Raw genomic sequence first — 24,207 nt, forward strand, 5'->3', positions numbered from 1 at the left:
ATATTCTGTGAGAGAGAAAAAGAACTGTTTTCAATAAAAGGAAAAACAAAGAAACAAAAAGAAGACTGAAGGAATCACAAATAAATAAATTCATGCAAGGATATGGAGAGGTTCTAAAAGCACTGGTAAGAATTTCAGAGGCCACAATGATCTTGGAGGAGTCCGAAGAGGTAATAACTAGGGAAATTCTGCCTTGCTTCTATTGGCATCACCTAGGTACAGTCCCATTTTTATTCTGTACCTGGTGCAACCAGAGAAACTGAGTTAGATAACATGGCATCCTAACTAAAAGTAACTATGACCCCAAAACTGGCTTTCTCATGCCAAATTCTTTCTTTGAGTTTTGGGGTTGCAATTTTTGAAGCAGCATTGTTGTTGTTGTTGTTTTCCAGTGTGAATAATGAGAAGAACAAGTAACTTCTGAAGAAAGATTATTTTGAAGTTCATCAACTAGTATAAATCAGTAGTTTGAAACTTATCAGAAGAAACAAAACAGAATGAAAAACAGGACCACCCTGGGCTCTAGAGACTATGGGAAAAGGATTAACTGAAAGAAAGAAAGAAAGAAAGAAAGAAAGAAAGAAAGAAAGAAAGAAAGGTGGCAAAATCCACAATGTTGGTGGATAGCATTTATATTGTGATAGTTTTTCAGGTGTATCCTAAATATTTGAACATTTATTACATGTAAATTACACATAAAAATTGAATTTTTGATAACAACATGAATTCTGGGGACTTAACAAAAAGGTACCAATTTAGGCAAAAAAAAACCAAAACTGTACAATAATTACATGAACAACTACAATGCAAGAGCAGGCACCAACAAGAAGGCTGAGGTAGGAGAATTGCATGCACCAAGGAACTTAGAGCTTGATCTGAGGAACATTTCCAAAGCAGTTTTAAAAACAAATTAAGATGTAGTCATGGGTAGATGAAGGACAAAAGAAAAGGGTAGAGAGGGGATAAAATGGTCTAAGTGGGGCTGGAGAGATAGCTCAGCAGTTAAGAGCACTGATTGCTCTTTCAGATGGGCCCAGGTTCAATTCCCAGCATCCATATGGCAGCTCATAACTGTCCTGTTCCAGGCAATCCGACACCCTCACATAGACATACATGCCAATGTCAAAACACGAATATACATAATGAAAATAAATAAAATTTTTTAAAAAATGGTCTAAGTGAAATGTTAACAAGAGAATCAAGGTAGAAGAGGTCTGGGTGTGCAAAGTAAAAAAAAAAAATAAGTATCTCTACTTGAAAACTTTCAAAATAAGATTTATCGAGGTTATCAGCCATTCTGTAGGCATGTAAATAGATACAGCTATTCACTATAAAACTACCACAAACTCACATACATACCATTTCAAACAGACACTCATTCTTCATCTCACCACTTACTCTTACAATGTTGGCTGGAGCCTTTTCCATCCACACTCAGTTTTGGGATTCAGTATACCAGTGATGGCCAATGGGGAAAGAGCTCTAGGAAGCTCTAGTTTTAAGGACAGTGTTTCTGTTTTGGTTTCTGTTATCTCATCAGGTCCCTGCAGTCACTTTCCAACTTTGGTGCTTTGAAGCACAACCTACTACATAAATAGATGATGACTGATGTATCAGCATAACCTTAGGACAGGCATCAAAAGAAGGAAGCTAGAAAGAATCTTTGACTTAGACAGCCCAAGACGAATAAAGAACTGAGAGAGTTGAGACTACTTCTAAAGACTCTGAGGTCAAGCCAAATATGTATTCACAAATATTTGTCCCTACAACGTCCTAGGCATTATGTCAGACTCTGATAATTTGGTGGTGAAGAGAACAAATAGTCTCTGACCTCATGGGATGGCAAGAAAGGAGGTAAATGCACACTAAAAAAAATAAGCACAAGCATATATAACAATTTATTATAAATACTCTGAAGACAGAGTTCTTGAAGAAGATATTAAGGAACCCCACTTTGGATGGATGGATAGGAAACACTACTCTGAAAAAGCACCACTTGAGCTGTGACCATGCTAAGGAAAGGACAGGGTGAGGAACAGGAGGAAGAGTCGAGACAGAAAATGTTAAGACTTCTGAGGCAGAGAGGTATTATAGAAAGGGAAGTAAGCTGCTGTGACTAGTATAAACCAGGAAAGCAAATCCCAAAGTGAATGGCAGGGGAACCAATTCCTACAGGCTGTCCCCTGACCTCCAAACAAACCCACACCATGGCACACAAAATACATACATAAATATGCATACATACATACATACATGTAAGTTTTTTAAAAAGAATTCTTAATCCTAGCACTTGGGAGACTGAGGCAGAAGGATCTGTGTGAGTTTAAGGCCAGCCTGTACTACTCACTGAGTTCAAGACCAGCTTAAGCAAAATAGTGAGATCTTACCTTTTCTTAATATTTATTTATTTATTATTTATTTATACACTATTCTGACTGCATGCAGGCCTGCACACCAGAAAAAGGGCACACGATCTTAATATAGATGGCTGTGAGCCACCATGTGGTTATTGGGAATTGAACTCAGGACCTTTGAAAGAAGAGACAGTGCTCTTAACTTCTGAGCTATCGCTCCAGCCCTGTGAGAACTTATCTTTAAAAAAATAATAATTAGTTGTGTTTCAGACTAGTTATTTTGTTTTTACTTTAAAAAAAAATTACATCAGGGGGCATGTGCACACACACATGCATAGCCTGGACATGCATGTGTCATGGTGAAAAGGTGGGGGTCAGAGCATAACTTATAGAAGTCAGACTTTCTACCATTTGGGTTTCAGGGACCAAACTCAGGCCAGGCTAGATGACAAGTGTCTTTACCCAGTAGGCCATCTCACCTGCTCCCATTTATTTTCTTAATAAAAAATACACTCAGTTTTAAACACGTTTTTGTACTTAATCAAAAGCTAAGAAATTTCGCTGAGCAAAAATGACTCAAATATGAAACATTAGAAACATTAGAAACATTAGAAAATGTTATTCTTGGTGAAATATTAGTAAGATAATAAAACAGAACTTGAAATAAAATTCTATTATGAAATGTCCTTCTTGAACAAGGATAAAGAGGAGGAAAGCCATATAAGTGGACATTGTAGGCATGCAATCAAGCTACAGTCATTACAGAAAAGCATAACAGAGAAAGCATATTACCCCTTTGAGCTTGCAGAGCAAAATCTAGGGACGCAAACACAGTAAGCAGAACCCAGAGCCTTTCTTAACAACTGTGCCACTTACTGTTTAGTAGCTTGACTCAAGCTAGGATCATGTGGGAAGAGGGCATTTCAACTGAGAAAGTACTTTCAGGAATTGGCTTGTAGACAAGTCTGTTGGACATTTCACATTAATAGAGAGGGTTATAGGAAAGCAGGCTAAAAAGGCCAAGAGTTCTGCTTCAGTTCCTGTCTTTAGGTTCCTGGCTTGACTTGCCAGCATGATAGACTTATAAGCTGCAAATGGAAATAAATCCTTTCTCAAGTTGCTTTCTGGTTATGGTGTTTTATCAAAGCAATAGAAACCTAACCAAGGCAACTGGTAAGATCTGTAATACATGTTGGAAGAACAACACGTTTTTGTACAAATATCATGTAAACATATCTGGATACCATAAAATCAGCTCAAATTTAAACTTCCACAAAGGCAGAAACTTTAAGAATAAGCAACCATTACTCTTGTCACTGTTGTGTGTCTAAAGCCTAATACAGTACCTGGCACATTATAAGCATTCAGTAAGTTTTGTTCAAGTAAGAATGGAACACATACATTGCTTCATTCGGTTCTTTTTGAGCCAGTTTTGCTTTGTGTCCCAGACTGGGCTGCAGGCTGCTCTGCAGCTTTGGTTGACCTCCATCTCTCAATCCTTCTGCTTCAGTCTCCCGATTGCCAGGAACAGACCAGTGTGCCACCACTTCCAACATTTCTATATCTAGAACTGATGGTTAGGAGATGGCTAGTGATTTCAAAATAAAATCAACCGATCAAACACAAAATTTACATGAGTATTAACTTTGTGCATGCGACTATTATATACAAACATTTATTTACCAACAATGTAAATTCTAATATATTTAATGGTGCAGTGAGGCTGTAAGTCTCCAGGCCTAAAAGAAAAACAGTATTTGGTAGAACTGTGCTGATACAACCAAATTTCCACCTGGATTATTCGTACAATACAAAATACAAAATAGATGTTTTTCCTGAAGCAATCCCTAAGACAATGACAGTATAAAAATAAAGATAGATTATGCAGGAGGAATTATTAAGCCAACTACTCCAGGGGATATAAAAAAAAAAACTGTACAGTTAATCTGGCAAAGGCAATGAAGATCTTGGGAATTCCTTAAACTTCTATACCTCAGGTCACTGGGTTAAGGCCCATCACCTGGGGAACATGTATTCCCATGACCTGCCAATGTGGGGAAAATGGATTTTGGTAATACAAAGGTAGCACCCCAACAAATATGTAGTTGGTGGTTGTCTTAATTAGGGTTTCTATTGCTGCTGTGAAACAACTTGGGAGAAAGGGTTTTACTTAAGTTAAACTTCTAGATGACAGTCCATCACTGAATGAAGCCAAGGCGGGAACAAAAAGAGAGGAGAAACCTGGAGGCAGGAGCTGATGCAGAGGCTATGGAGAGTGCTGCTTACTGGCTTGCTCCCATGGCTCGCTCAGCCTGCTTTCTTATAGAACCCAGGACCCCCAGCAAAGGGGTGACTCCACCACATCAGGCTTGGCCTTCCCCCATCAATCACTAATTAAGAAAATGCTCTGCAGAAAATGCCCAGAGCCTGATCTTATGAAGGAATTTTCCCAATCAAGGTTCCCTCCTCTCAGATGATTATAGTTTGCGTCAAGTTGATATAAATGTAGCCAGCACACTGGCCTAGAGAGTCAAACCAACATGTAGAAATAATAAGAGAATCTGCAAGCATAAAGGTTGAACACTTGGTTGTCTCCTAGAGCAGACAAGAAATGACAATTGTCATGTTGCTATGTCAGAGAAAAATGTCTTAAAATAAAATGAGAAAATGCAACTGTTAACTTCATTTTAGCCCCAGGCTAAATACTTAGGCTCATACTTAAGGGAACTAATGTATGGTAGCTACTACTGTGTACCCATAGTGAATGATATTTGCATAAGGAATGAAGAAATGACTTAGGACTGAGCTGTCCAGAAACAGACACATCACAACAGCCACAAACGCACCCCTGGGCTCTTCATAGGAATTTTATTTCTTAAAGTTCATTTTTGTAAAGTACTTTGATACAGGATTTTTCTCTATAAGAGGCACACAGTCACAGACTTAATTTTTTAGCCATAATGGACCAAAAATAAAAATGATAGCTTAACCATAACAGTTTTAATACGAAGTTATACAGCCAATTAAAATGTAAAGCAGAAACGCATCTCTTTTTTTGTTTTGTTTTATCTTATTTTATTAATTACACTTTATTCACTTTGTATCCTCCCATAAGCCTGTCCCTCTTCCCCTCCCAGTCTCACCCTCCCTCCCCCTTCTTCACGCATGCTCCTCCCCAAGTCCATTGATAGGGAAGGTCCTCCTCTCCTTCCTTCTGATCTTAGTCTATCAGATCATATCAGGAATGGCTGCATTGTCATCTTCTGTGGCCTGGTAAGGTTGCTCCCCCCTCAGGGGGAGGTGGCAGAAACGCATCTTAAAGTTGCAAAGCAGAGGCATCTTTCTCTTGTCTGCTGAACCCTTCACATTCTTAGATTGAACAGCATCTCAAGGCTAAGGTGTCCATGCTGATTCCACATCCTATTACGGTCCTGCAGCTAAATTGTGCTGCTTTCAGAAATCTTTCTTAGGTTAGTTCAATATGTTTCAGTGGAGAATTCTCAGTTCTGATAGTATCTATTTCTCTACAAATTAAGTTGGAGACCTAGAATATAACATATTCTTTGTTTTCCAAAATGGATCAATCCCTGGCTTATTAAAGTTGATAATGAGTCCTTCAGAAAAAAAGCAGAAATCAATTCTTATGCAGCAGATTTAGCTAAGCAACCTCATTAAGAGCAACAACAACTCTATTTTTGTTAGTTTAATAAAGATCATATGTCAACTAAAATATGCTACTGTTTTTCTTTTCATGTAGATGGCTTATATTGATAAACTTTTGGATTCCAAATGTACTAAATGTAGAACTTATTGAGACTGATCAAGAATTGCTTAATTTAAACTTAAAATTAAATTTGCCTTTAGGCTATGAACATAGCCTATTTTGATTAAGATAATAACTTAAAACCTTAAGTAGCTGTTATTTTGTTTATCAAGAGGCCGGAAAAGGTATTTATTAGAATAGTCAAGAAATGAAAAGATTCAAAATTCTAAAGTAAAATGAGTGGTAGCATTTGCATACTCCACTCTCCCGTTACCTGTGTGTTGTAAGTTGTTAAAATTTACTATTGGTTTATCTTTTATTAAAGCTGCTGTTAGACCTAAACAGCTGTATACCCAAATCACCACACAGAGACTGGGATTTATTTAATTAACCCAGAACACAATGCTGGGCAATAGTTACTCCATCTAAACCTCCAAGCCCTCATAGTTTCCTAACATTTAGATACACCCATTTTACTTGCTTTTTGTGATATATTAGGTCCAGTCCATCTCTCCATATCCATTCCAAGATCTCTCAGCTCTGCTCTCCCAGCTTTTTCCTCTGCATCCCACCTTCCTGTCCTCTGGCTCCTCCCTCTCTTCCTGCTTCCTTTCCATTACTCAACTAGCTAGTTGCTTTATTTTGGCATGTCTACACAAAGCTGAAGCAGGTGATGCTTAGAATAAGTATCACAATGCAACGTCTGGATTGACACCAGAGATTGGGGGAGAGAAATCAGCATTTGAATGAATAAGGGTAAAGTGTACACATTCCAAAAGAACATTATACCAAACCTGTGCTTACGGTTCAAATAGCATTTGATCTGGATCTTTCTCAGCATTCTTAAATCATCACTAGAGATTAGTGATGCTGCACTCTAACACATTTTGCTTTGTCTCTTCTACCACAAACTAAAGCTTCTCTCCACTTTATTCCACAAGTGTTAAGTAAACTTGGTTGACTAAGTAGTAAATGATTAGGTAAGAATACTGTAAGTAATTCAAAATCTAGTTATTACCTAAAATAAATCAATGTTAATATCTCCTGTTTTTTTCCTAGATAAAATCATTCAAATCACATTCTTCAAACAACAAAACAATCAATCACTTACCTTAAGGGAACCCCATATACGGCCCCCCAAAAGGAATACTGTCTGATAGCTCAGTTTAGTACTAGAACTGTAGAAGACCCCTGTGCCCTGATATATTTGGTCCTTGTGGAGCTCCTGTCCCCTCTAGGTCATACTAACTCCCCCTTCTTTCATATGATTCCCTGCACTCTGCTGAAGGTTTGGTTATTAGTCTCAGCATATGCTTTGATACACTGCTAGGTAGAATCTTTCAGATGCCTTCTGTGGTAGGCTCCTGTCCTGTTTCTCCAACAAAGGACCATGCATGGATATAACCTAAAACCCCAGATGTAGCGCATGGTAGCTCAGTATCCAAGTGGGTTCCCTAGTATGGGGGACAAGGATTATTTCTGACATGAACTCAGTGACTGGCTCATTGACCTCCCCCTCTCCCCCAAGGGAGGAGCAGCCTTGCTAGGCCACAGATAAGGACGTTGCAGCCAGTCCTGAAGATACCCGATAGGCTAGGGTCAGATGGAAAGGGAGGAGGACCCCCCCCCATCAGTGGACTTAGAAGAGGGCAGGGAGAAGATGAGGAAGGGAGGGTGGGATTGGGAGGAAAAAGGGAGGGGGCTACAGCTGGGATGCAAGTGAATGACCTGTGATTAAAATAAAATAAAATAAAAATAAATTTTAAAAAAAGAGTAGAACTGTAAATCTAACCCCAACTTTTTAGAAAAAAAACTGTTTGGAGACATATGAAATTTGGGGAAATGCTGGATTAGGTTGAAGTCTGGCATCTCCAGAGAGCCATTTATTTGCATTCAGTCTATGATGGTAGACTCCCTTTTCTCAAGAGAGGCTCTAACCCCCTCCCCCCAAACTCCATAACCTCAGATCTTATAAGGAATACCACATAGCCCTCAGGGGAGATTACAGGCCAGGCCCTTTTCTGATAAGAAAACTGTACAGCTAAATATCTAGTCCCCAAAATACCCCACCCTACCAAAGATTTTAGTCTTCAGCAGTAACCTTCAATTGTACTTGGATTTTCCCCTCACCCATAGGATAATTAGGTACTATGTTCTCCTTCTTGTGATAGGCCCATGCTACTGCATGGAAAATGAGGCATCATACCACTACATGTAAATCAAATATCCCTGACTCCAATCCCAGGAGTCCCAATCAAGGACATTCACCCTTAAAATCCCTCCCACTCCCAAAGATTTGTACATCCCTGATTTCAAATGAACATGCTGGGGTTGTGTGTTGCATGATACCATCAGCCTTTCACATGGCCATCTGCGATTTGTCATTTATCCCCTGCCTGGCTACATCTCACTGGGGCTGCCTTCTGGCCCGCTGGCTTGGCTACAAGCCCACCATGCATGGGCTTTTTACCTGCACCTCTGCTGTAGCTTAACCAAGAGCTGTAACACTTTGCTATTACCATTGACTTTGGAATATCCAAGTTTCCACTGCCACCAGCCATCTCACTCTGAAAGAGCTAAACTATAACCCACCATGGAAAATCTTTTCCACACCCCAGCATGGGCCTCACTTTAAAGCTCTCTAGCTACTCATGAGAGAAATGGAACAACTGTTCTTCATCTGGAAGCCGAGGTCCAGATTCCTGTTGAACAAAGAATGACAGGAAAACCTGAGAGAATTAGAATGAAATATTTTCATATGCATATCAAGATAGTTGATGTTTTTCAGTGATCCAAGCAATCTGATTTAATGCTCTTCTAAGACAGTGAGTTCACCTATGCCTTTACCAGGATCTTGATATGCACATCTTACTTCAAGCCTTCTTTTGTTCATCAGCCCAGTTATTTATAACTCTCCCCAGATTACTACGAATTCCTTTCTCCAGCTTCTCTCTCAAAACCAGTAACTGGCAGGAGCCAGAAAGATGGCTGAGTGAGGAACTTGCCACAAGCCTAATGACCTGGGTCTGATGCTCAGCCCCGCATGTGGATGGAAGTGGCCAACTTGCAGGTTGTCCTTTGACCACTCTTCCTGTACTGTGTGCACACACGTGTGCAAGGCACAAAGACATACAGACATATACTTTAAATTTTTCACGGAAATAAAACTGGTACTGACTCTTTACTCATATGCTCAGTAGTGGTCTGGCCAAAAAAAGAATTAAAACCCAAATCATTCTTTGAACAAACCAAGGAAACTAAGTTACTAAAATTGGAAAACAGAAGACTGAAGCCAAAACAGTGTCCATACCAAAGTCCTATGGAGCTCTTAGTTAGGGTTTTATTGCTATAAGAGACACCATGATCAAGTAACTCTTATAAAACATTTAATTGGGACTGGATTACAGTTTCAGAGGTTCGGTCCATTATCATCATCATGGGAAGCATGGCAGTATACACACAGTCTTGATGCTGGAGGATCCAAGAGTTCTTGGCTTGATCCAAAGACAGCCAGGAGACTGTCTTCTGCAGGCAGCCAGGAGACTCTGATTCCACACTGGATGGAGCTTGAGCATAGGAAACCTCAAAACCCCCCTCCACTGTGACACACTTCCTCCAATAAGGCCTCACCTACTCCAACAAGGCCACACCTGCTAGCACTGCCACACCTTCTGGGCCAGCATTCAAACACATGAATCTACGTGGGCCAAACCTATTCAAACCACCACAGGAGCCAACTGGAAATACAAATTAAACTTTAATAAAAATAAATATATTACAAATCAAAAAAATGTTGCTAATGTCAAACTTTCTTCTTTCAGGAAAAAGGAAAAATGGGCCCAAGCTTAAAATATAATCAGCAAATTTTCATTCTTCAAAATAACAGTCAAATTACTTAATAAAATAAATATTATGGCTACAGCTGTTATGCAACCTCAAGGGTTAGCTTTGACTGGGCTATAAAATCTAAAAAGCTGCTGGGACATGGATGAGAAGCTGTAAGAATACTAACTCAATGACAGGATGTGGCAGACTTTTCTGTTGAACTCTGCCACCTGTTTCTGCTTCTCTATAGAAACAGCATGTTAAGATTTTCAAATGCCACATAAATTTTTGAAGCAATGTACTAATTTCACATACCACTTCTTATACATTAAAAGATTTAGACAAACATTTAATATTTAGCGTAATTGCTGTAGCTCCTACTAATTCTATAATTCCTAAGAAAACATTTAATACTGATAGGAATAAGCATAGCTCAATAGTGTTGATACTTAGCATACTTATTCTGGCTTCGTATATTACGAGTTTACCTGATTTTCTTTTCCAATTATAGGCTCGTATTAGAGCTGCATGGCTTTAATAATCCACACTGAGGTTGTCTTCTGCACTTTAGGTTAGTAATCCCATTAAGGAAAGCATGCCATCATTTCATTTCCTGTGTTTCTTCTTCCACTTCCAATTCCTCCTTAAGCATCTGAATACCAGTATTTCTTCCCCGAACTCCTCAAGTGTGAGAGAAGACGTGAATATTGAAAATCTAAATAAGACACTGTTTAGGGCTGGTTCTCCAGTTAGATTATTTCTTTTAACTACTTGAATGCCTCTGGGCATAATTAAAAGGCTCTGTTACTTTCCCTATATTGTGTGTGAAGTGTGTTATATAATTGAGTTGATTAACAGTCGATAGTTCACTTTCCTCTTAGAGCACTTTCAGCTTCCAGAGACGACTTTCAAATGGGAATCTCTTACTCAGTGAAGCCTCTCACCACTGAGAGCAGCTCTGTGGGGTGCTGGAGAAGCAGAGGTGGGAAATGGGCTGCTTAGGAACAAGAATACAAAGTGGGCTGCTCTGCCTTGCAGGTCTCAAGCACTCCAATTCCTTACCAGACTGTGACTTCAGCGGGGGTGGGGGATGCTGTATGTTGATACAATGAATAGTGGACAGCATTACTAAAGTGGAGAGTTTTAATTTGTGAATCCCTGGGGCTGTGTGAGATGAAACACCCTTACTTATCCCTGAAAACGGAGCCAAACTGCTTCTGGAGTTTCTTCCAAGAAAGATCATCTAAAGCATTTACTTGACATATTAGCCTGTGGAATAAGACATTTAATGAATGCATTTTTAACAAAAAGTACTATTTCCGTGAAGATTATTGTCCTTCCTAAAGCATGCTCCTATTGGTGTAGCTTTCTACCTTTAAAAGATGATGATGTTGAGCTACAGGATGCTGCTGCTGCTTGCTGGGAAGCTCAGAAAGTAATAGTGTTAGTTAAAATACTAGTTATTTTTGAAAACAATCATTAATGACACAATAACAATAAACTTCAGCAAACAATCTATCAAAATAACATTGGTATTCAGGAAGAAGATCTAGTTTAACCTTGGAAACTCTAGGAAGAGAAAGCACCCTAACCTGGCTGCTAACATAGGAAAGCTACCTGCTAGGAGAGGAAGCATTTTCAAAACTCTCAAATAGTTTAAACTCAAATCTTCACTAGAAAATACTGGTATGCTAACTACACATCAATTTATCTACCTATTAAGTCTTCTCCCAACGATGTTATAGATAATAATTGGTTAACTCAACTTTTATGTGTGAAATAAATTAACACAGTCTTTATTAGGAACTATACTCATTCACTTTCTATATTGAACTTCAGGTACTAAGCTAAATCCTATCAGCAGGTGCTCAAGACTTTCCTTTTGTTGCTGTGACCAGATACTTGGATCAAAAGCAACCTAGGGGAGGAAAGAGTTTACTTGGTCTATACTTCCAGGTCACAATGCATCACTGAGGAAAGTCAGGGCAGGAATCCAGATAAGAGCCAGAGAGAAATGCTGCTTCTGGTTAGCTCTGCTCCCTGGCTCATACTTAGCTAACTTTCCTAGGCAGGACTGCCTGCCTAGGAAGCGGCACTGCCCACAACATCAATAAAGACAGTGCCTCACAGACCAACTTGATAAAGGCAATTACTCAATGGAGATGTTTTCCAGGTGATTACACACTATGTCAATGGGAGAGTTAATTCTAACTAAGATGGTAAGGTTGAGAAGACTAAAACATAAAATAAACCAGAAACAAAATAATTAAAAGTGGCAGACAGCTGAATATGTACAAATAAAATAGTAATGGATAGAAAGTGAAAGGATAGAGAACTGAAGGAAACACATCATTATCTCTGAAGAACTAAGCTAAGACCCAAGTGATAAGGTAGACACTTCTAGGAAATTCAGAAAATGAAACCCAAGTTGACCTATAACCTGCCAGCACAGGTTAGGAACAGACCTACCTCTCTCTCTCTCTCTCTCTCTCTCTCTCTCTCTCTCTCTCACACACAATTAGAGAGGAGAGAGAGAGAGAGAAAGAACCTAACATTTGAGGGGCCCAGAGCAAGAAGAGTACAAGCAGAGGCCAATATACTAAATATCTAAACATACATTCCAAATCAAGATAACAAACAGGTTAAAAATATATATTCCATCCTACCTTAATAACATTCTCTTCACCAGAATACGGTGGTCTGAGCAAAGCTAACCTCTAACCCCTCTCCTCTTCCTCTGGGTTTAAACTACACCACAAGTGCCCACATCCTCTGGTGTGGGCACTCCAAACTGCTCACCAGAGCTCATTAATACATGTTCTTCTTCAACCACTTATCAGTCTGAGGCAGACTCCACTTTCAAGTGTAAGCTAGTCAGCATTTATGCTATTCTGTGACAAATTCTCCTAGTCACTAGGATTGAACATCTGTGCTGGACACCTATTTCTCTCATTATCACACTCCAAGGAAGTAAAATATTAAATAATTATTTCAGGACTAATTAATTTTATGTATCAGTCACTCACCTTTTCATAAAAAATGATGAATTTTTTCATAATTCACTTAGGTTAGTATTAGGCGAACCACCAGTCTGATATTCAAGCTTAGGCCTTTATATTACATCTATAGGTAGTTACAGACATCCAGCAAGTCCAAAACTCAGTAAATGTTAGTATTCAGAAAACATCTGAAGTCAGTGTCTTAACAATGATATTGAAGACCAAAACTGGGGGTAAAATTATCTAGACAATGTGTACAGCAGGAGGAAACTATTCTTTGTCATCTGCTTAACAGTCATTACTATGATTTACAAAATAACAACAATAAATCACAACGGCTTGTTGTCAAATGCAGTCACCTACTTGCCACCCCAAGCTTGTCTAACATACTTCTACTTGCATCTATTTGGCAGGCTGCTCTTTTGTTGGAAAGCTCCCACGTAATAAAATTGGCATCCCTAACCCCCATCCCAATTCCAGTGTCCGCTAGTAAACTTAGGGCTTGACAGTCTCAAGAGTTCATACATGGGCACTAAGTCTAATCCCAATGTTCCCACTGGTTTCAAGTCAAATCAACTAAAATCCAGCACCTAGCTTAAACTAAAAATTGCGTTGGTCATACAACGTGGATAATACTCTCCATCCTGGGGTGCTCTGACCTAAACTGTGAGACTCAAACTTGAATCACAAAGCTCTTGCTGAGTTTTTTTTTTTTTTTGTTTTGTTTTGTTTTTAATAAACATACAGTACTAACATTGAGGCAGAAAAGGAAAAACTACAGGAACATAGAAAGGGAAAGGAGCCCCTCACTCAGAAGCCGAAGCTCTTCACTAAGTTTAAAGACTGCCACCACAAAAGCAAGAAATTTTATGTTAAAGTAGCAATGAATCTTGATATGCTCTTCAAGTATGGCATTAGTACCCTCCTAGATACTTTCTGGGACTCTAACAAACAAGACTATACTTCTTTTCTCATTAAGTTATCCTAACTCAAGCAACCTGAACATGGGTTTTACCACAGGGATTGTAATCTTGTTAGGTACTCTTCAGGAACCATCCTATGATCTCCCTTAAATTCCTTAGCAACCCTTCAAAGACAATGCCTTCAAAGGTCACCAGAATCCTGTACATAACATTGCAAGGACAATGAAGCGTGACTCTTCTCCAGCTTTGCTTCGTATTGTAAAATTCTTTACCTTACAGTGTCCAAGGATCTAGTTTTGCACGAGGAAAAGTCACTCAAAACAGACTTTTTCGGCTGCCGTGGGTTACAGCTTCGGTGACAAAGGCCATTAAAATTACCTTATGATTTGTGTAAAGATTTTAAGTGTGTTACACTACACTGTTAACTGCTGTGAGCACTCACATTTCATGGTGTTACTCCGACTGACTGATTTTTTTCCGAATCCCTCACAAGCTGAGGAATTAGTTCACAATAACAGACACAATGCCGCAAATGCCACGCCGCGGAAACACGCTGCAATACTGAAAGCTCCTTCAGTAGCCCAAACACTACCCTGCCTGTCTGCAAGATGGCTCAGACCAGAGAAGAAAGAAAAGAGAGAAAGAAAGATCGAGAGAGAAAGAGAGAGAGAGAGAGAGAGAGAGAGAGAGAGAGATCGAGAGAGAGAGAGAGAGAGAGAGAACGGGAGAGGAGGGGAGGGGGGGGGAGGAGGGGAGACAAAACACTACAGATTTCATCTTTCCCGCTGATTCCTGCGGGACCAACCCAGCGGCCTTTTGACTTGTTCCACGCCAGTTCCGTCCGCGCACTTTCACGACGTCACCACGCCAGGTCTCGCGGGATCACCCCGCCGCTGAGGCCCTTGAACATAAGTCTCGCGGAACTTGTTCCTGTCACAGGCCCGCAGCTCCGCTACCGCCCTCTTCCGCCCCGCCCCTAAGCTGCCTGTTCTCTCTCTCCCGGTCCCCAGACTCCCCGCTCCGGTTCCGCAAGCCTCCTCCTTCCTCCCAGTTCCGAGTTAAAACCGGAACTGGAAGTGCGGTGGGCGGGGCCGGCGACGGAAGCGCTGAGGAGCCGAAGCCGGGACTCGGCGGTGGCCCGGGTCGGTCCCGCGCCACGGAGCGCCGGGCGGCGGGGCGGCGGGGCTCCGGGCTGCAGGGAGGTGCGCGCGTGCGGCCCCCCGGGCGCCGCGGGGGACCATGTCGACAGCCTCCGCCGCCTCGTCCTCCTCCTCGTCTTCTGCCAGTGAGATGATCGAAGCGCCGTCGCAGGTCCTCAACTTCGAAGAGATCGACTACAAGGAGATCGAAGTGGAAGAGGTGAGCGAGGCCAAGCCCGCAGCCCCGCGGCGCCTCGGAGCGGGGCGGGAGGCTGCTTCCCGGGGGGCTTCGTGGTCTGGATCTGTGACTGCCGGAGGCCGTCTGTGGTCCGCCATTCAGTTATCCGTAAATAGGTTGAGCAGTTCGCTGGCCTTGATGTTAAAGGCCAGCGTGGTGTACGTGGGCTACGAGAGGATGCTCGGGGCAGGCTGGCCAAGAAATGGTCTCACGGTGCTTTCCCTGGTCCGGGATTCTTCTTTCCTCATACCGTAGAGGAGTTCTGCCTACTACTGGGCTAATGTAGATGAAGTTTAACTCTTTAACGTGAAAAGATGTTTCAAGTGGCAGAAATCGTTGTTTGAAAAACCGAATAAATTAAATCTTTAGTTGGAATTTAAGAACAGACGTTTCAATGTGTCTTCAATACATCACCTATTTTGAAATTCACAGTAGGGTCAGAGTTCTAAGAGTCTTAATATTTACAAAATAAAAACTGTGTGTACCTGCATCTAAAATGCAGTTTAGAACTCGTATAAACTTTGGTTAGAAACACTTTTGTGCAGTTACTATGAACTTGGTCTTTTGTTTTGTTTTGTTTTGTTTTTTTAAGCACTTTGCCTTTTTTGTACCATAATGTGGGGTTTTTTGAAATCTAGACTCTGGATTGTCTTTACTTTAAAATTTTTAAAGTATTGTGTTAAGGAGTTGAAACTTGCAAGCTAATTAAAACCCAACAAGTACATTTTTACCTTAGAGGCCTTCTAAGTCATATCTTTTTATCACAAATAACTTTCGAGATCACTGTTCAGTGAGAACCTGATTATCTTAGAAGCAGTGTGCTGGGAAGAGGAAGGTTCAGTGTGAGATAGGCTGTGTGACTGGTTTCCTACTACTCTGAGTGTTAGTTTCCTTAACTATTAGATGGGAGTAATTGCTACTTTATCAGTGTGCCAAAGCCACTTAGGCAGTGTGTGCAGAAAGTCCACCATAGTGTCTGACATATTGTTAGAAAACAAAGTTCCAGACAGGAAGGTTGACCTGCTTTAAGGTCACATGCTAAAAGAAGGCCTGTTTTTGAAGAGGAGAACATTTTATGTTTTCCCCCCAGTTAAACCCAAGATAAATTCCTTTTTTCAGAAGTTGGTAGTTGATCCAGCTTTCATGGATAACATTCTTTTTTAAGACTAGAACTTCAGTGAGTCAGTATACAAGAATCGCAGTTTTTAAATAAGTGTTTACGTGTACTCTGGTGAATTGTGGTCCTTGTAGACTACAAATTGTTATATAATAATAACTTGTACTTCATGGTCTACCACATGCTTCCATGAACTTACTTGCTTTGATTTTGCAACCTTAGTTTTGCACACTACTTTTTAAAGCTTTTACATTCTTGCTTCATTGAGGCCTACAAATAGCTAAGGGAGACAGTAATCAATTTGATGCTCTCAGCCTAAAACTGGTGCATTTTTGAAATTTGTTTCATGTTAGTGCCTAGTTTATTTTCATATTCTTTATTTAATTCAGGCCTTTCTATTGTCGAAACCATTACGTAATTTCCATTATAGTCTGTATTTGAGCAGATTAAGCAGGTTGTTGTATAGTCAGTGATGCACCACGAGCACCCAGTAGCTATTTTTCAGCTTACATTCCACCTCTAGTTTAAATCAGAAATAGAAAATCAGGAAGATGACCCAACATGAAAACTATCTTACATGTTTTCCGTGTTTTGTATGGACAAGTATATCACCTTTTAAAATAAGAAAATAAGGGCTTGGGGTGTAACTCAACATTAGAGTTCTTGCACAGCGTGCTTAAGGCTCTGTCTTCAATCCCAGCACCACAAAAGACACCATAGTAAGTTAAGAGAACTACATTGTTTATTTCTCAAATAACAATGTAAAGGAGCCAGCATTGCACAAAGAGAGTTAAAAAACTCTAGCTCCAGACATGATGTGAACTCATTGGTAGACACAGATTCCTAAGACAGTGATGCTTTCTATCATTGCATTCTGAGTATTCTGGCTCTTCGCTTTCAAGTTTTAATTCTGCTGTTAAATTATATCCGTTCTCTGCCTGAGAAATCAACATGGGTACTTACTTTAAGTCATTCAGTTTTTAACCTTGTACTTGAGTGAAAAGAGTTAGAACTTTGAAAAGTTCTAACTTAGAAAAGAGTTAGACTTTGCATTGAAGGTGAGATGATTTTTAAAAATGTTGTTTGTGAAAAATGTGCTAAACTAATATTTAGAAAATTAGGCACTGTATTGGTTGTGTCAGAATATATTTAGACAGTCATTTTGGAGATGTGATTTCTCTCTTAAAGAGAGATTAGACAAAACCATTAGATGTCTATTCCAGTTGTAAAATAAAATACATTGTTTCCAACATGTTTTATATAGGGTTCTCCACAGTAAGTTTAGAAGTTCTTAGACAGTAGTCATGAACTCCCAGGAAATGTAGTTGGGTAGACAGACAAATGATATCCCATTTTTCAGATACTGACAAGGTCATAGAGTTTGGTTTGCCTTAAAAGCTGCATGTCTAAGTGAGTGGCAGACTTTGAACTTTCTCACTCATGAGTCCTTTGTCTTTCCACTAGATTTACAGTGTCACTATATTTCTCCATAATGGAACCTAATTAAAGGAACAAAGATACAAAATACTGCTCTCCCTATTAGAAGCTGGTCCTGTACATTTAACTTTTCTACAGAACAGCTGAGGTTCAATGGACAGACCCTTGGATTGCTTACATTTTCAGAATCCCAATGTCAGAGTTGTAGATCTGGTATAAAGCAGCACATAAGCCATAACTTGACAGTTGAGTGACTCACAGCAGCTCAGTAAGTGGAGATCGGATTGTAACTCCTGCCAGATAAATTCACTCTTATTGGTTTAGAATTTTATCACTAGTGAATAATTGTCTTTGTACTTGTTCCTCTCCCTTATGTGCTCTTCCTCCGACACATCACATGACTAGTTTCTTCTCACCATTCAAGTCTCACCTCAAATGTCCCTTCCTTAGGGAAGCTTTTCCCAAGCAACTTGGAACTTTTATTTCTGTTGCCTTCATGGCACTTAACTGTAATTGAATTGTGTGTTCCTCTCTGGCAAATAACATTTCTAATCCCAGTGTGTAGCACCTAGAGGTTCTCTTAGTATTTTTTGAACCAGTAAATGAAATTATCACAGCATAATTATGAAAATTAAATGCACGTCTAATTTTTTTAGTATGTGGTAAGCCAGGGGTTATTTTGCATAATTTGACAAAGCCAGAATTTACCCGGGAAATGAGAGCTGGCTCTTCCCAGTCTTGATTCCCTTTTAATCCATTATAGTTAACAAATACTTACGTTTGGCAGAGGTAAAAGATACTTATTTTAGAGTCCTCCTCCTATGGCCCTCCCCTGGTCCACTGATAGGGGAGGCCCTCTTCCCCTTCTATCTGATCCTAGCCTATCAGAAAGGTTTTCTTCTTAAAGCCAGACTATATAGGATGGGACTATGTCACTCTGACAGTGACTATAAACTATTGGGCCGCTCATAGTAGAAGAAAGCCTAAAATTTCAGGGCCTGAATAAACTGAGTCTTTGGGTTTGTCAGTGGCTAGTTAATGGATATCCCAAAAATAATCACTAAGTTCTATGTGAAACTAATGGCCATTGATCTCAGTAAAAATCTAGAATGGCTACAATAAAGAGATGGCCGCTGAGATTATTTATGTGTAATGCATATGTAGTTTAACAGATAATCTATGCATATCATTTAAAGGAAAGGCTAATTAAGTGGATCAGGTGTGGTATTTGTTGCTTTTATGTTGCTGTGATAAAATATCATGACCTAAAACAGCTTAAGGAGGAATTTATTTTAGCTTACAGGTATAGAGAGTTAGATGTCAATGGTGAAAACATTTCATGGCAGGCTTTAAAAGACTGTAGAAGAACAAAAAACCGAAACTTCACTTTTATGTTATCAATCCTTCTTGTGAGCAGTTCTTCTCTGTGACAATTTATTAATAGATATTGAAGCTCTCAATAGTTGGAGACACCATATCCTAACTAGTGAATTTACAATCTATGCTTGTTCTGTCATGTACCAGATTTCTTGCCAGAATGATGGCAGCATAGTTGGGGGTCCATTCACACAGTGCATACAACAGACTAAATTGACAGCCATAGTCACTGAGCTAAATAAAATGAATTGGAGACAATTAGCATAAATCATTTAATATTCAGTTAAGAACAAGAGAGTGTACAGCCATTTCCATTTGTTTAGCTGTGGCTTTTTATCTTTTTTGCGTGCAGAAAAGGAATAGTATTTAATACTTAAGGACTTGGGCTGCCTGTGTGCATGGTCACATTTGTGTAGTTGCACCTGCACAGAGGTTTGTGGGACAGTCCAGAAGACAGACAGCTTCCTGTGTTCTTCCTCAGGTGCCATCAACCTTCTTTTAGACAAGGAGACAGGTCAAGAGAGAAGTGTGTTGTAATCAAGAAAGCCAGAAAAAGTGGGAGATAAGAAGGGCCATATAAACCCCTTGACATCAAATATGGAGCTACAGGATTTGGAGTTTGCCTGCTGGGTTTCTTCTGTCTTGCTGTGCTCCAGATTTCCTCACTATGCCCCCTTCTTTCCCTTTGGAAATGTGTGTGTGTGTGTGTGTGTGTGTGTGTGTTCATGCCTTTCCTTAATTCTGATTCTACAATTCCTTTACTCCTTTACAATGATTCTACAATTCCTTTACTCCTCTATTGTTCCTGACTAATCCAGAATCCTGGCTGAAGCTGTCCAGTTCTGCTCCAGGCGAGGGATGGAACTTGGCCCCCTCCAGGATTTATATTTGTATAAGCTTTGATTTGCTGATGATTTTTTTTTTTTAGTTGAATATGCTTTGCTTAGCTTTAGAAGATTTCTTAGTCGTTTCCTTTTTACTAGTTGCAGAATTAACTGAGTTGGTTTTTTACTCTGAGGATGCCACTCTCTTTATTCCTTTTCTAATCAGACCTCTCCTTATCTTTTTGAGCACAAGCCAAACCTCCAACATTACATTTCCTGGAGCTCTTTTTTCCCCTCAAACTGCGCATTTTGTATTTCATTTTGCCCTGGTTGCTCTTTTTCATTGTAGCTCTGCATAAGAGTGGTTACTAGTAAGTAACCACACAACTGAGTTAATACTAGAGAGTGATAAAATTTCCTCTTCCAGTGGCATTAGTCCAGAACACTTCAATTTAACCTCAGGTAGATTCTTGGGACAGCGGCAAACCAGCTATATGCTTTGTCACAAGAATGGCAATTTATACAAAAATGTGTTTATTGGGTGATAGCTTACAAGTTTCAGAGGGTGAGTCCATCTTGGCAGGCTGGAGTAGCCTGGGAGCAATAGCTGAGGGTTTACATCTTATCCAGAAGTTGGAGGCAGAGAGGGTGTGAGAAAATGGGCCTGGCATGGACTTTTGATAACTCAAAGCCACCCCTACACACACACACACACATACCTCTTCTAAACAGTTCTACCAACTAGAGACCAAGCATTCAAATCAGTGAGCCAATAGGTCTAGGCTATTCTCATTCAAACCATCATAAGTACCTACAGCTTGTGAAGGCTACTTACAGTATATCCTGAATTTGAGCAGAACCTCTGGATGGGAAGATGATTTGGGAGTATGAAGTCATGAGATTAGAGCACAAACAAGAAGGGGGACTGGGGCAAAGACAGAACCTAACTGGACAGGAAAAAAGAGTTGATGAAGGAGACTAAGATGGAACTCTTCTTAATTGGTCTTCTAATGATTAGCATTGTGATTTCTAATTCTTGGTTTTTATAGACAAACATTTCTTTCTATGTCTGTCTTAATTGTTTCTTTGAGTTCATTCCAAAAGTCAAGTTACTGTGTCAAAATGATGACACTTGTTTACATGTACCTTGGTGATATTACTGTCACCTTGATCAGAGCATCTAGGGTGGTCTTGTGCCTGGCAGAGTAACGCTCTTGTCTGCTTGGCCTCTCAGTTGCTCTCTCAGCAAATGCCCGGTCATCCTGCATGTGGTCTTTCTACAACAAGTGGGCATTTATCTCATGATGTTGGCTTATAAAAGAAAGGAAATGGAAGCCGATAAAGCTTCTTGAGCCCTGATTTTGAAAGTTCCAGAATGTCTACTATACAACTAATAGAAGCAATTCTTGAAAGACTTGACTGAAGGGAAGAAGCTAAAAACTCCTCAATAGAGCTATGGTAAAAACAGACAAGGACAGAAAAGAGTGAGGATAGCCATCTTTGGAGACTCCTTCCTTTTTGTGGAAGCTTCTGTTAATCCCATTCACTCTTATTTCTTTAAGGGTGGAGACCTTTTAAAAGTTCCTTCTCCACGGTTAACCTGTTGAATGTGATATTTCAAAAGGTAGATGGTTGCTAGTGCTAGCATATTTTCTACGTCTGACAGGCTTTTTCCAGTTTGATACTGTCAATTTAGCTAAAGAATAACATTCACTTTCCTCATTTCTGCTGTAAAAAAAAAAAAAAACCAGCAGCTGGGTATACTAGGTACTCAGGAAATGTTTCAGGATTAAAGATATGCAGTTTGCAGTTCAGTTTTAACACTGACGAAAGACCTTTCTTCCCATTTGCTGCTTCATTTGCCTTCACATTAACTATCATTGACCATCAGAAACTCAGCTGCACTTTGCATTAAGACCTCTGTTTGAGCAGCTATCGTTCTATTTCAGATCTCAGTCCTCCTCACAGTAGCCTCCCACCTGTGGTCAGACTTTAATTTCACTTGTCTTGCTCCTTTTGCAGAATTTTTTCTCAGTCACTTTCATGTTAAACTGGGGCCAAAGTAGCCTGGCATAGAGCCTCCTTCTGTGTGCTCCTTGCCATTTTTCTTATGCCTTTGTGGCTGCCAGTGTTCGTAGAGCACATTCTATAAGGCTGTTCTGCCCTGGTGAGCTAAGGGAGCGTGTGGGTCAGAGAAGGTTGAACTGCTTTCTAGAATCTCCAGTCCTCTTCTGGAAAGGCAGGCTAGCGAGGTCTTTAAAATCTATTGTGTGACATTCTTAAGCAATTTTTTTTAAAGGTATTAGGAAAAAAATATGTATGCATTTTTATTGTATAGCTTTGGATTTCTTCCTTGCCCCACTTTCATCTAACAAAAAGTCAATTCTTACATTTTTTTTTTTACTCCTAATAATGCCATATAAAAAGGTGATAAATTTATGATATAAAGAAACATAATTCTTTAAGTACTGGCTCTATGCTTTTAAACTGACTCCTGTGTAATTATGAGTTATTTCTATCAGATATTTCAGTAAATGTGCACAACTTTGACAACTTCCCTTTTTGTGTTATCATTTATAACCTATTACTTCACTGTGTTTATGAGGTAATTTATAACTCAAATGAAAATGGAGATTTCTTGAAGCCATGGGTTTTCAGATATGAATGCAATCGCTTGTTTTTTTATTGCTGTTTTTTTTTTTTAATATATATATGTCAGGCTTATTTATTTAACCATTCTGTTCTTGTCGGTTTGGGTTACTTTTTCAATGTTTTTTTTTATTTTTATTTTATATTTATTAATTACAGTTTATTTCACTTTGTATTCCAGCTGTATCTCCCTCCCTTGTTCCTTCCCAATCCCACCCTCCCTCCCCCTTCTACTATGCCCTTCCCCAAGTCTAATGATAGGGGAGGTCCTCCTCCCCTTCCATCTGACCCTAGTCTATCAGGTCTCATCAGGACTAGCTTCATGGTCTTCCTCTGTGGACTGGTAAGACCATGCTCCCTCCTCAGATGGAGGTGATCAAAGAGCCAGCCCCTGAGTTCATGTCAGAGATAGTCCCAGTTCCTATTACTGGGCAACCCTCTTGGACACTGAACTGCCATGGGCTACATTTGTGCAGGGGTTCTAGGTTATCTCAATGCATGGTCCTTGTTTGGAGTATCAATCTCAGAAAAGATCCCTGTGTCAGATTTTTTTATTTTGTTGTTCTCCTTGTGTAGCTCCTGTCCCCTCCAGGTCTTTCTGTCTCCTCCTTCTTTCATAAGATTCCCTGCACTCTGCCCAAAATTTGGCTATGAGTCTCAGCATATGTTTTTATACCCTGCTGGGTAGAGTCTTTCAGAGGCCCTCTGAAAGATAGTCTCATAGACTCCTGTCCTGTTCCCTGTTTTCTCCCTCTTCTAATGTCCAATCTATTTGCCTTTCTGGATGATTTCTGAATGAAGATTGAGCATCATACCCAGAGTCCTCCTTCTTGATTTGCTTCCTTAGGTGTACAGATTTTAGTATTATTATCTTATATGTCTATTATCCACTTATAAGTGAGTATATACCATGTGTGTCTTTCTGCTTCTGGGATACCTCACTCAGGATGATCTTTTCTAGATCCCACCATTTGCCTGCAAATTTCATGATTTCCTTGTTTTTAATTGCTGAGTAGTATTGCATTGTATAAATGTACCACAATTTCTGTATCCATTCCTCAACTGAGAGACATCTGGGTTATTTCCAGCTTCTGGCTATTACAAATAAAGCTGTACAAACATGGTTGAGCAAATGTCCTTGTTGTATACTTGAGCATCTTTTGGATATATGCCTAGGAGTGGTATAGCTGGATCTCTAGGTAGCACTGTTCCTAATTTTCTGAGAAAGTGCCAAATTGATCTTTTATTTCAGATTATTTTGTAAAATTTATTTCTCAAAGCAAAAGAGAGTTTATCATGTATTCATTTGCTCACATTTTGTTGCCATGGTTTTAACTTGAAAGCTCAGAATCAGTCATTTTATCACTAGGTAGCACTTGTGGCTAACAGATAGTCATGCATGCTCCAGACAATTATGCATGTACATAATCCACAAATACAGATAACATTGGGGATCTGAGTTGTTGTTGTTTTTTTTTAACACTAAGTACCAGTCATTTTGATTAATCTGTAGGTATATGATTGTGATGTATTGCTTTATAATCATTCATTCATAGTTAGTA

General features: G+C 39.7%; 1 protein-coding gene across 2 annotated transcripts in view; it reads left to right on the forward strand.

The window, feature by feature from the left end:
- The first annotated feature begins 14,962 nt into the window (after window positions 1-14,962).
- Window positions 14,963-24,207, forward strand: part of Map3k7 (mitogen-activated protein kinase kinase kinase 7) — a 59,171-nt gene continuing 49,926 nt past the window's right edge. For both annotated transcript variants that reach the window (XM_055599245.1, XM_055599246.1), the window contains exon 1: window positions 14,963-15,223. In XM_055599245.1, the coding sequence (XP_055455220.1) occupies window positions 15,104-15,223 (120 nt within the window). In that variant the 5' untranslated portion in view covers window positions 14,963-15,103. The remainder of the gene's footprint in view (window positions 15,224-24,207) is intronic.

This window comes from Psammomys obesus, unplaced genomic scaffold (genome assembly GCF_907164565.1).
Source record: "Psammomys obesus unplaced genomic scaffold, mPsaObe1.curated_primary_1811, whole genome shotgun sequence".
NCBI classification, from domain to species: Eukaryota; Metazoa; Chordata; class Mammalia; order Rodentia; family Muridae; genus Psammomys; species Psammomys obesus.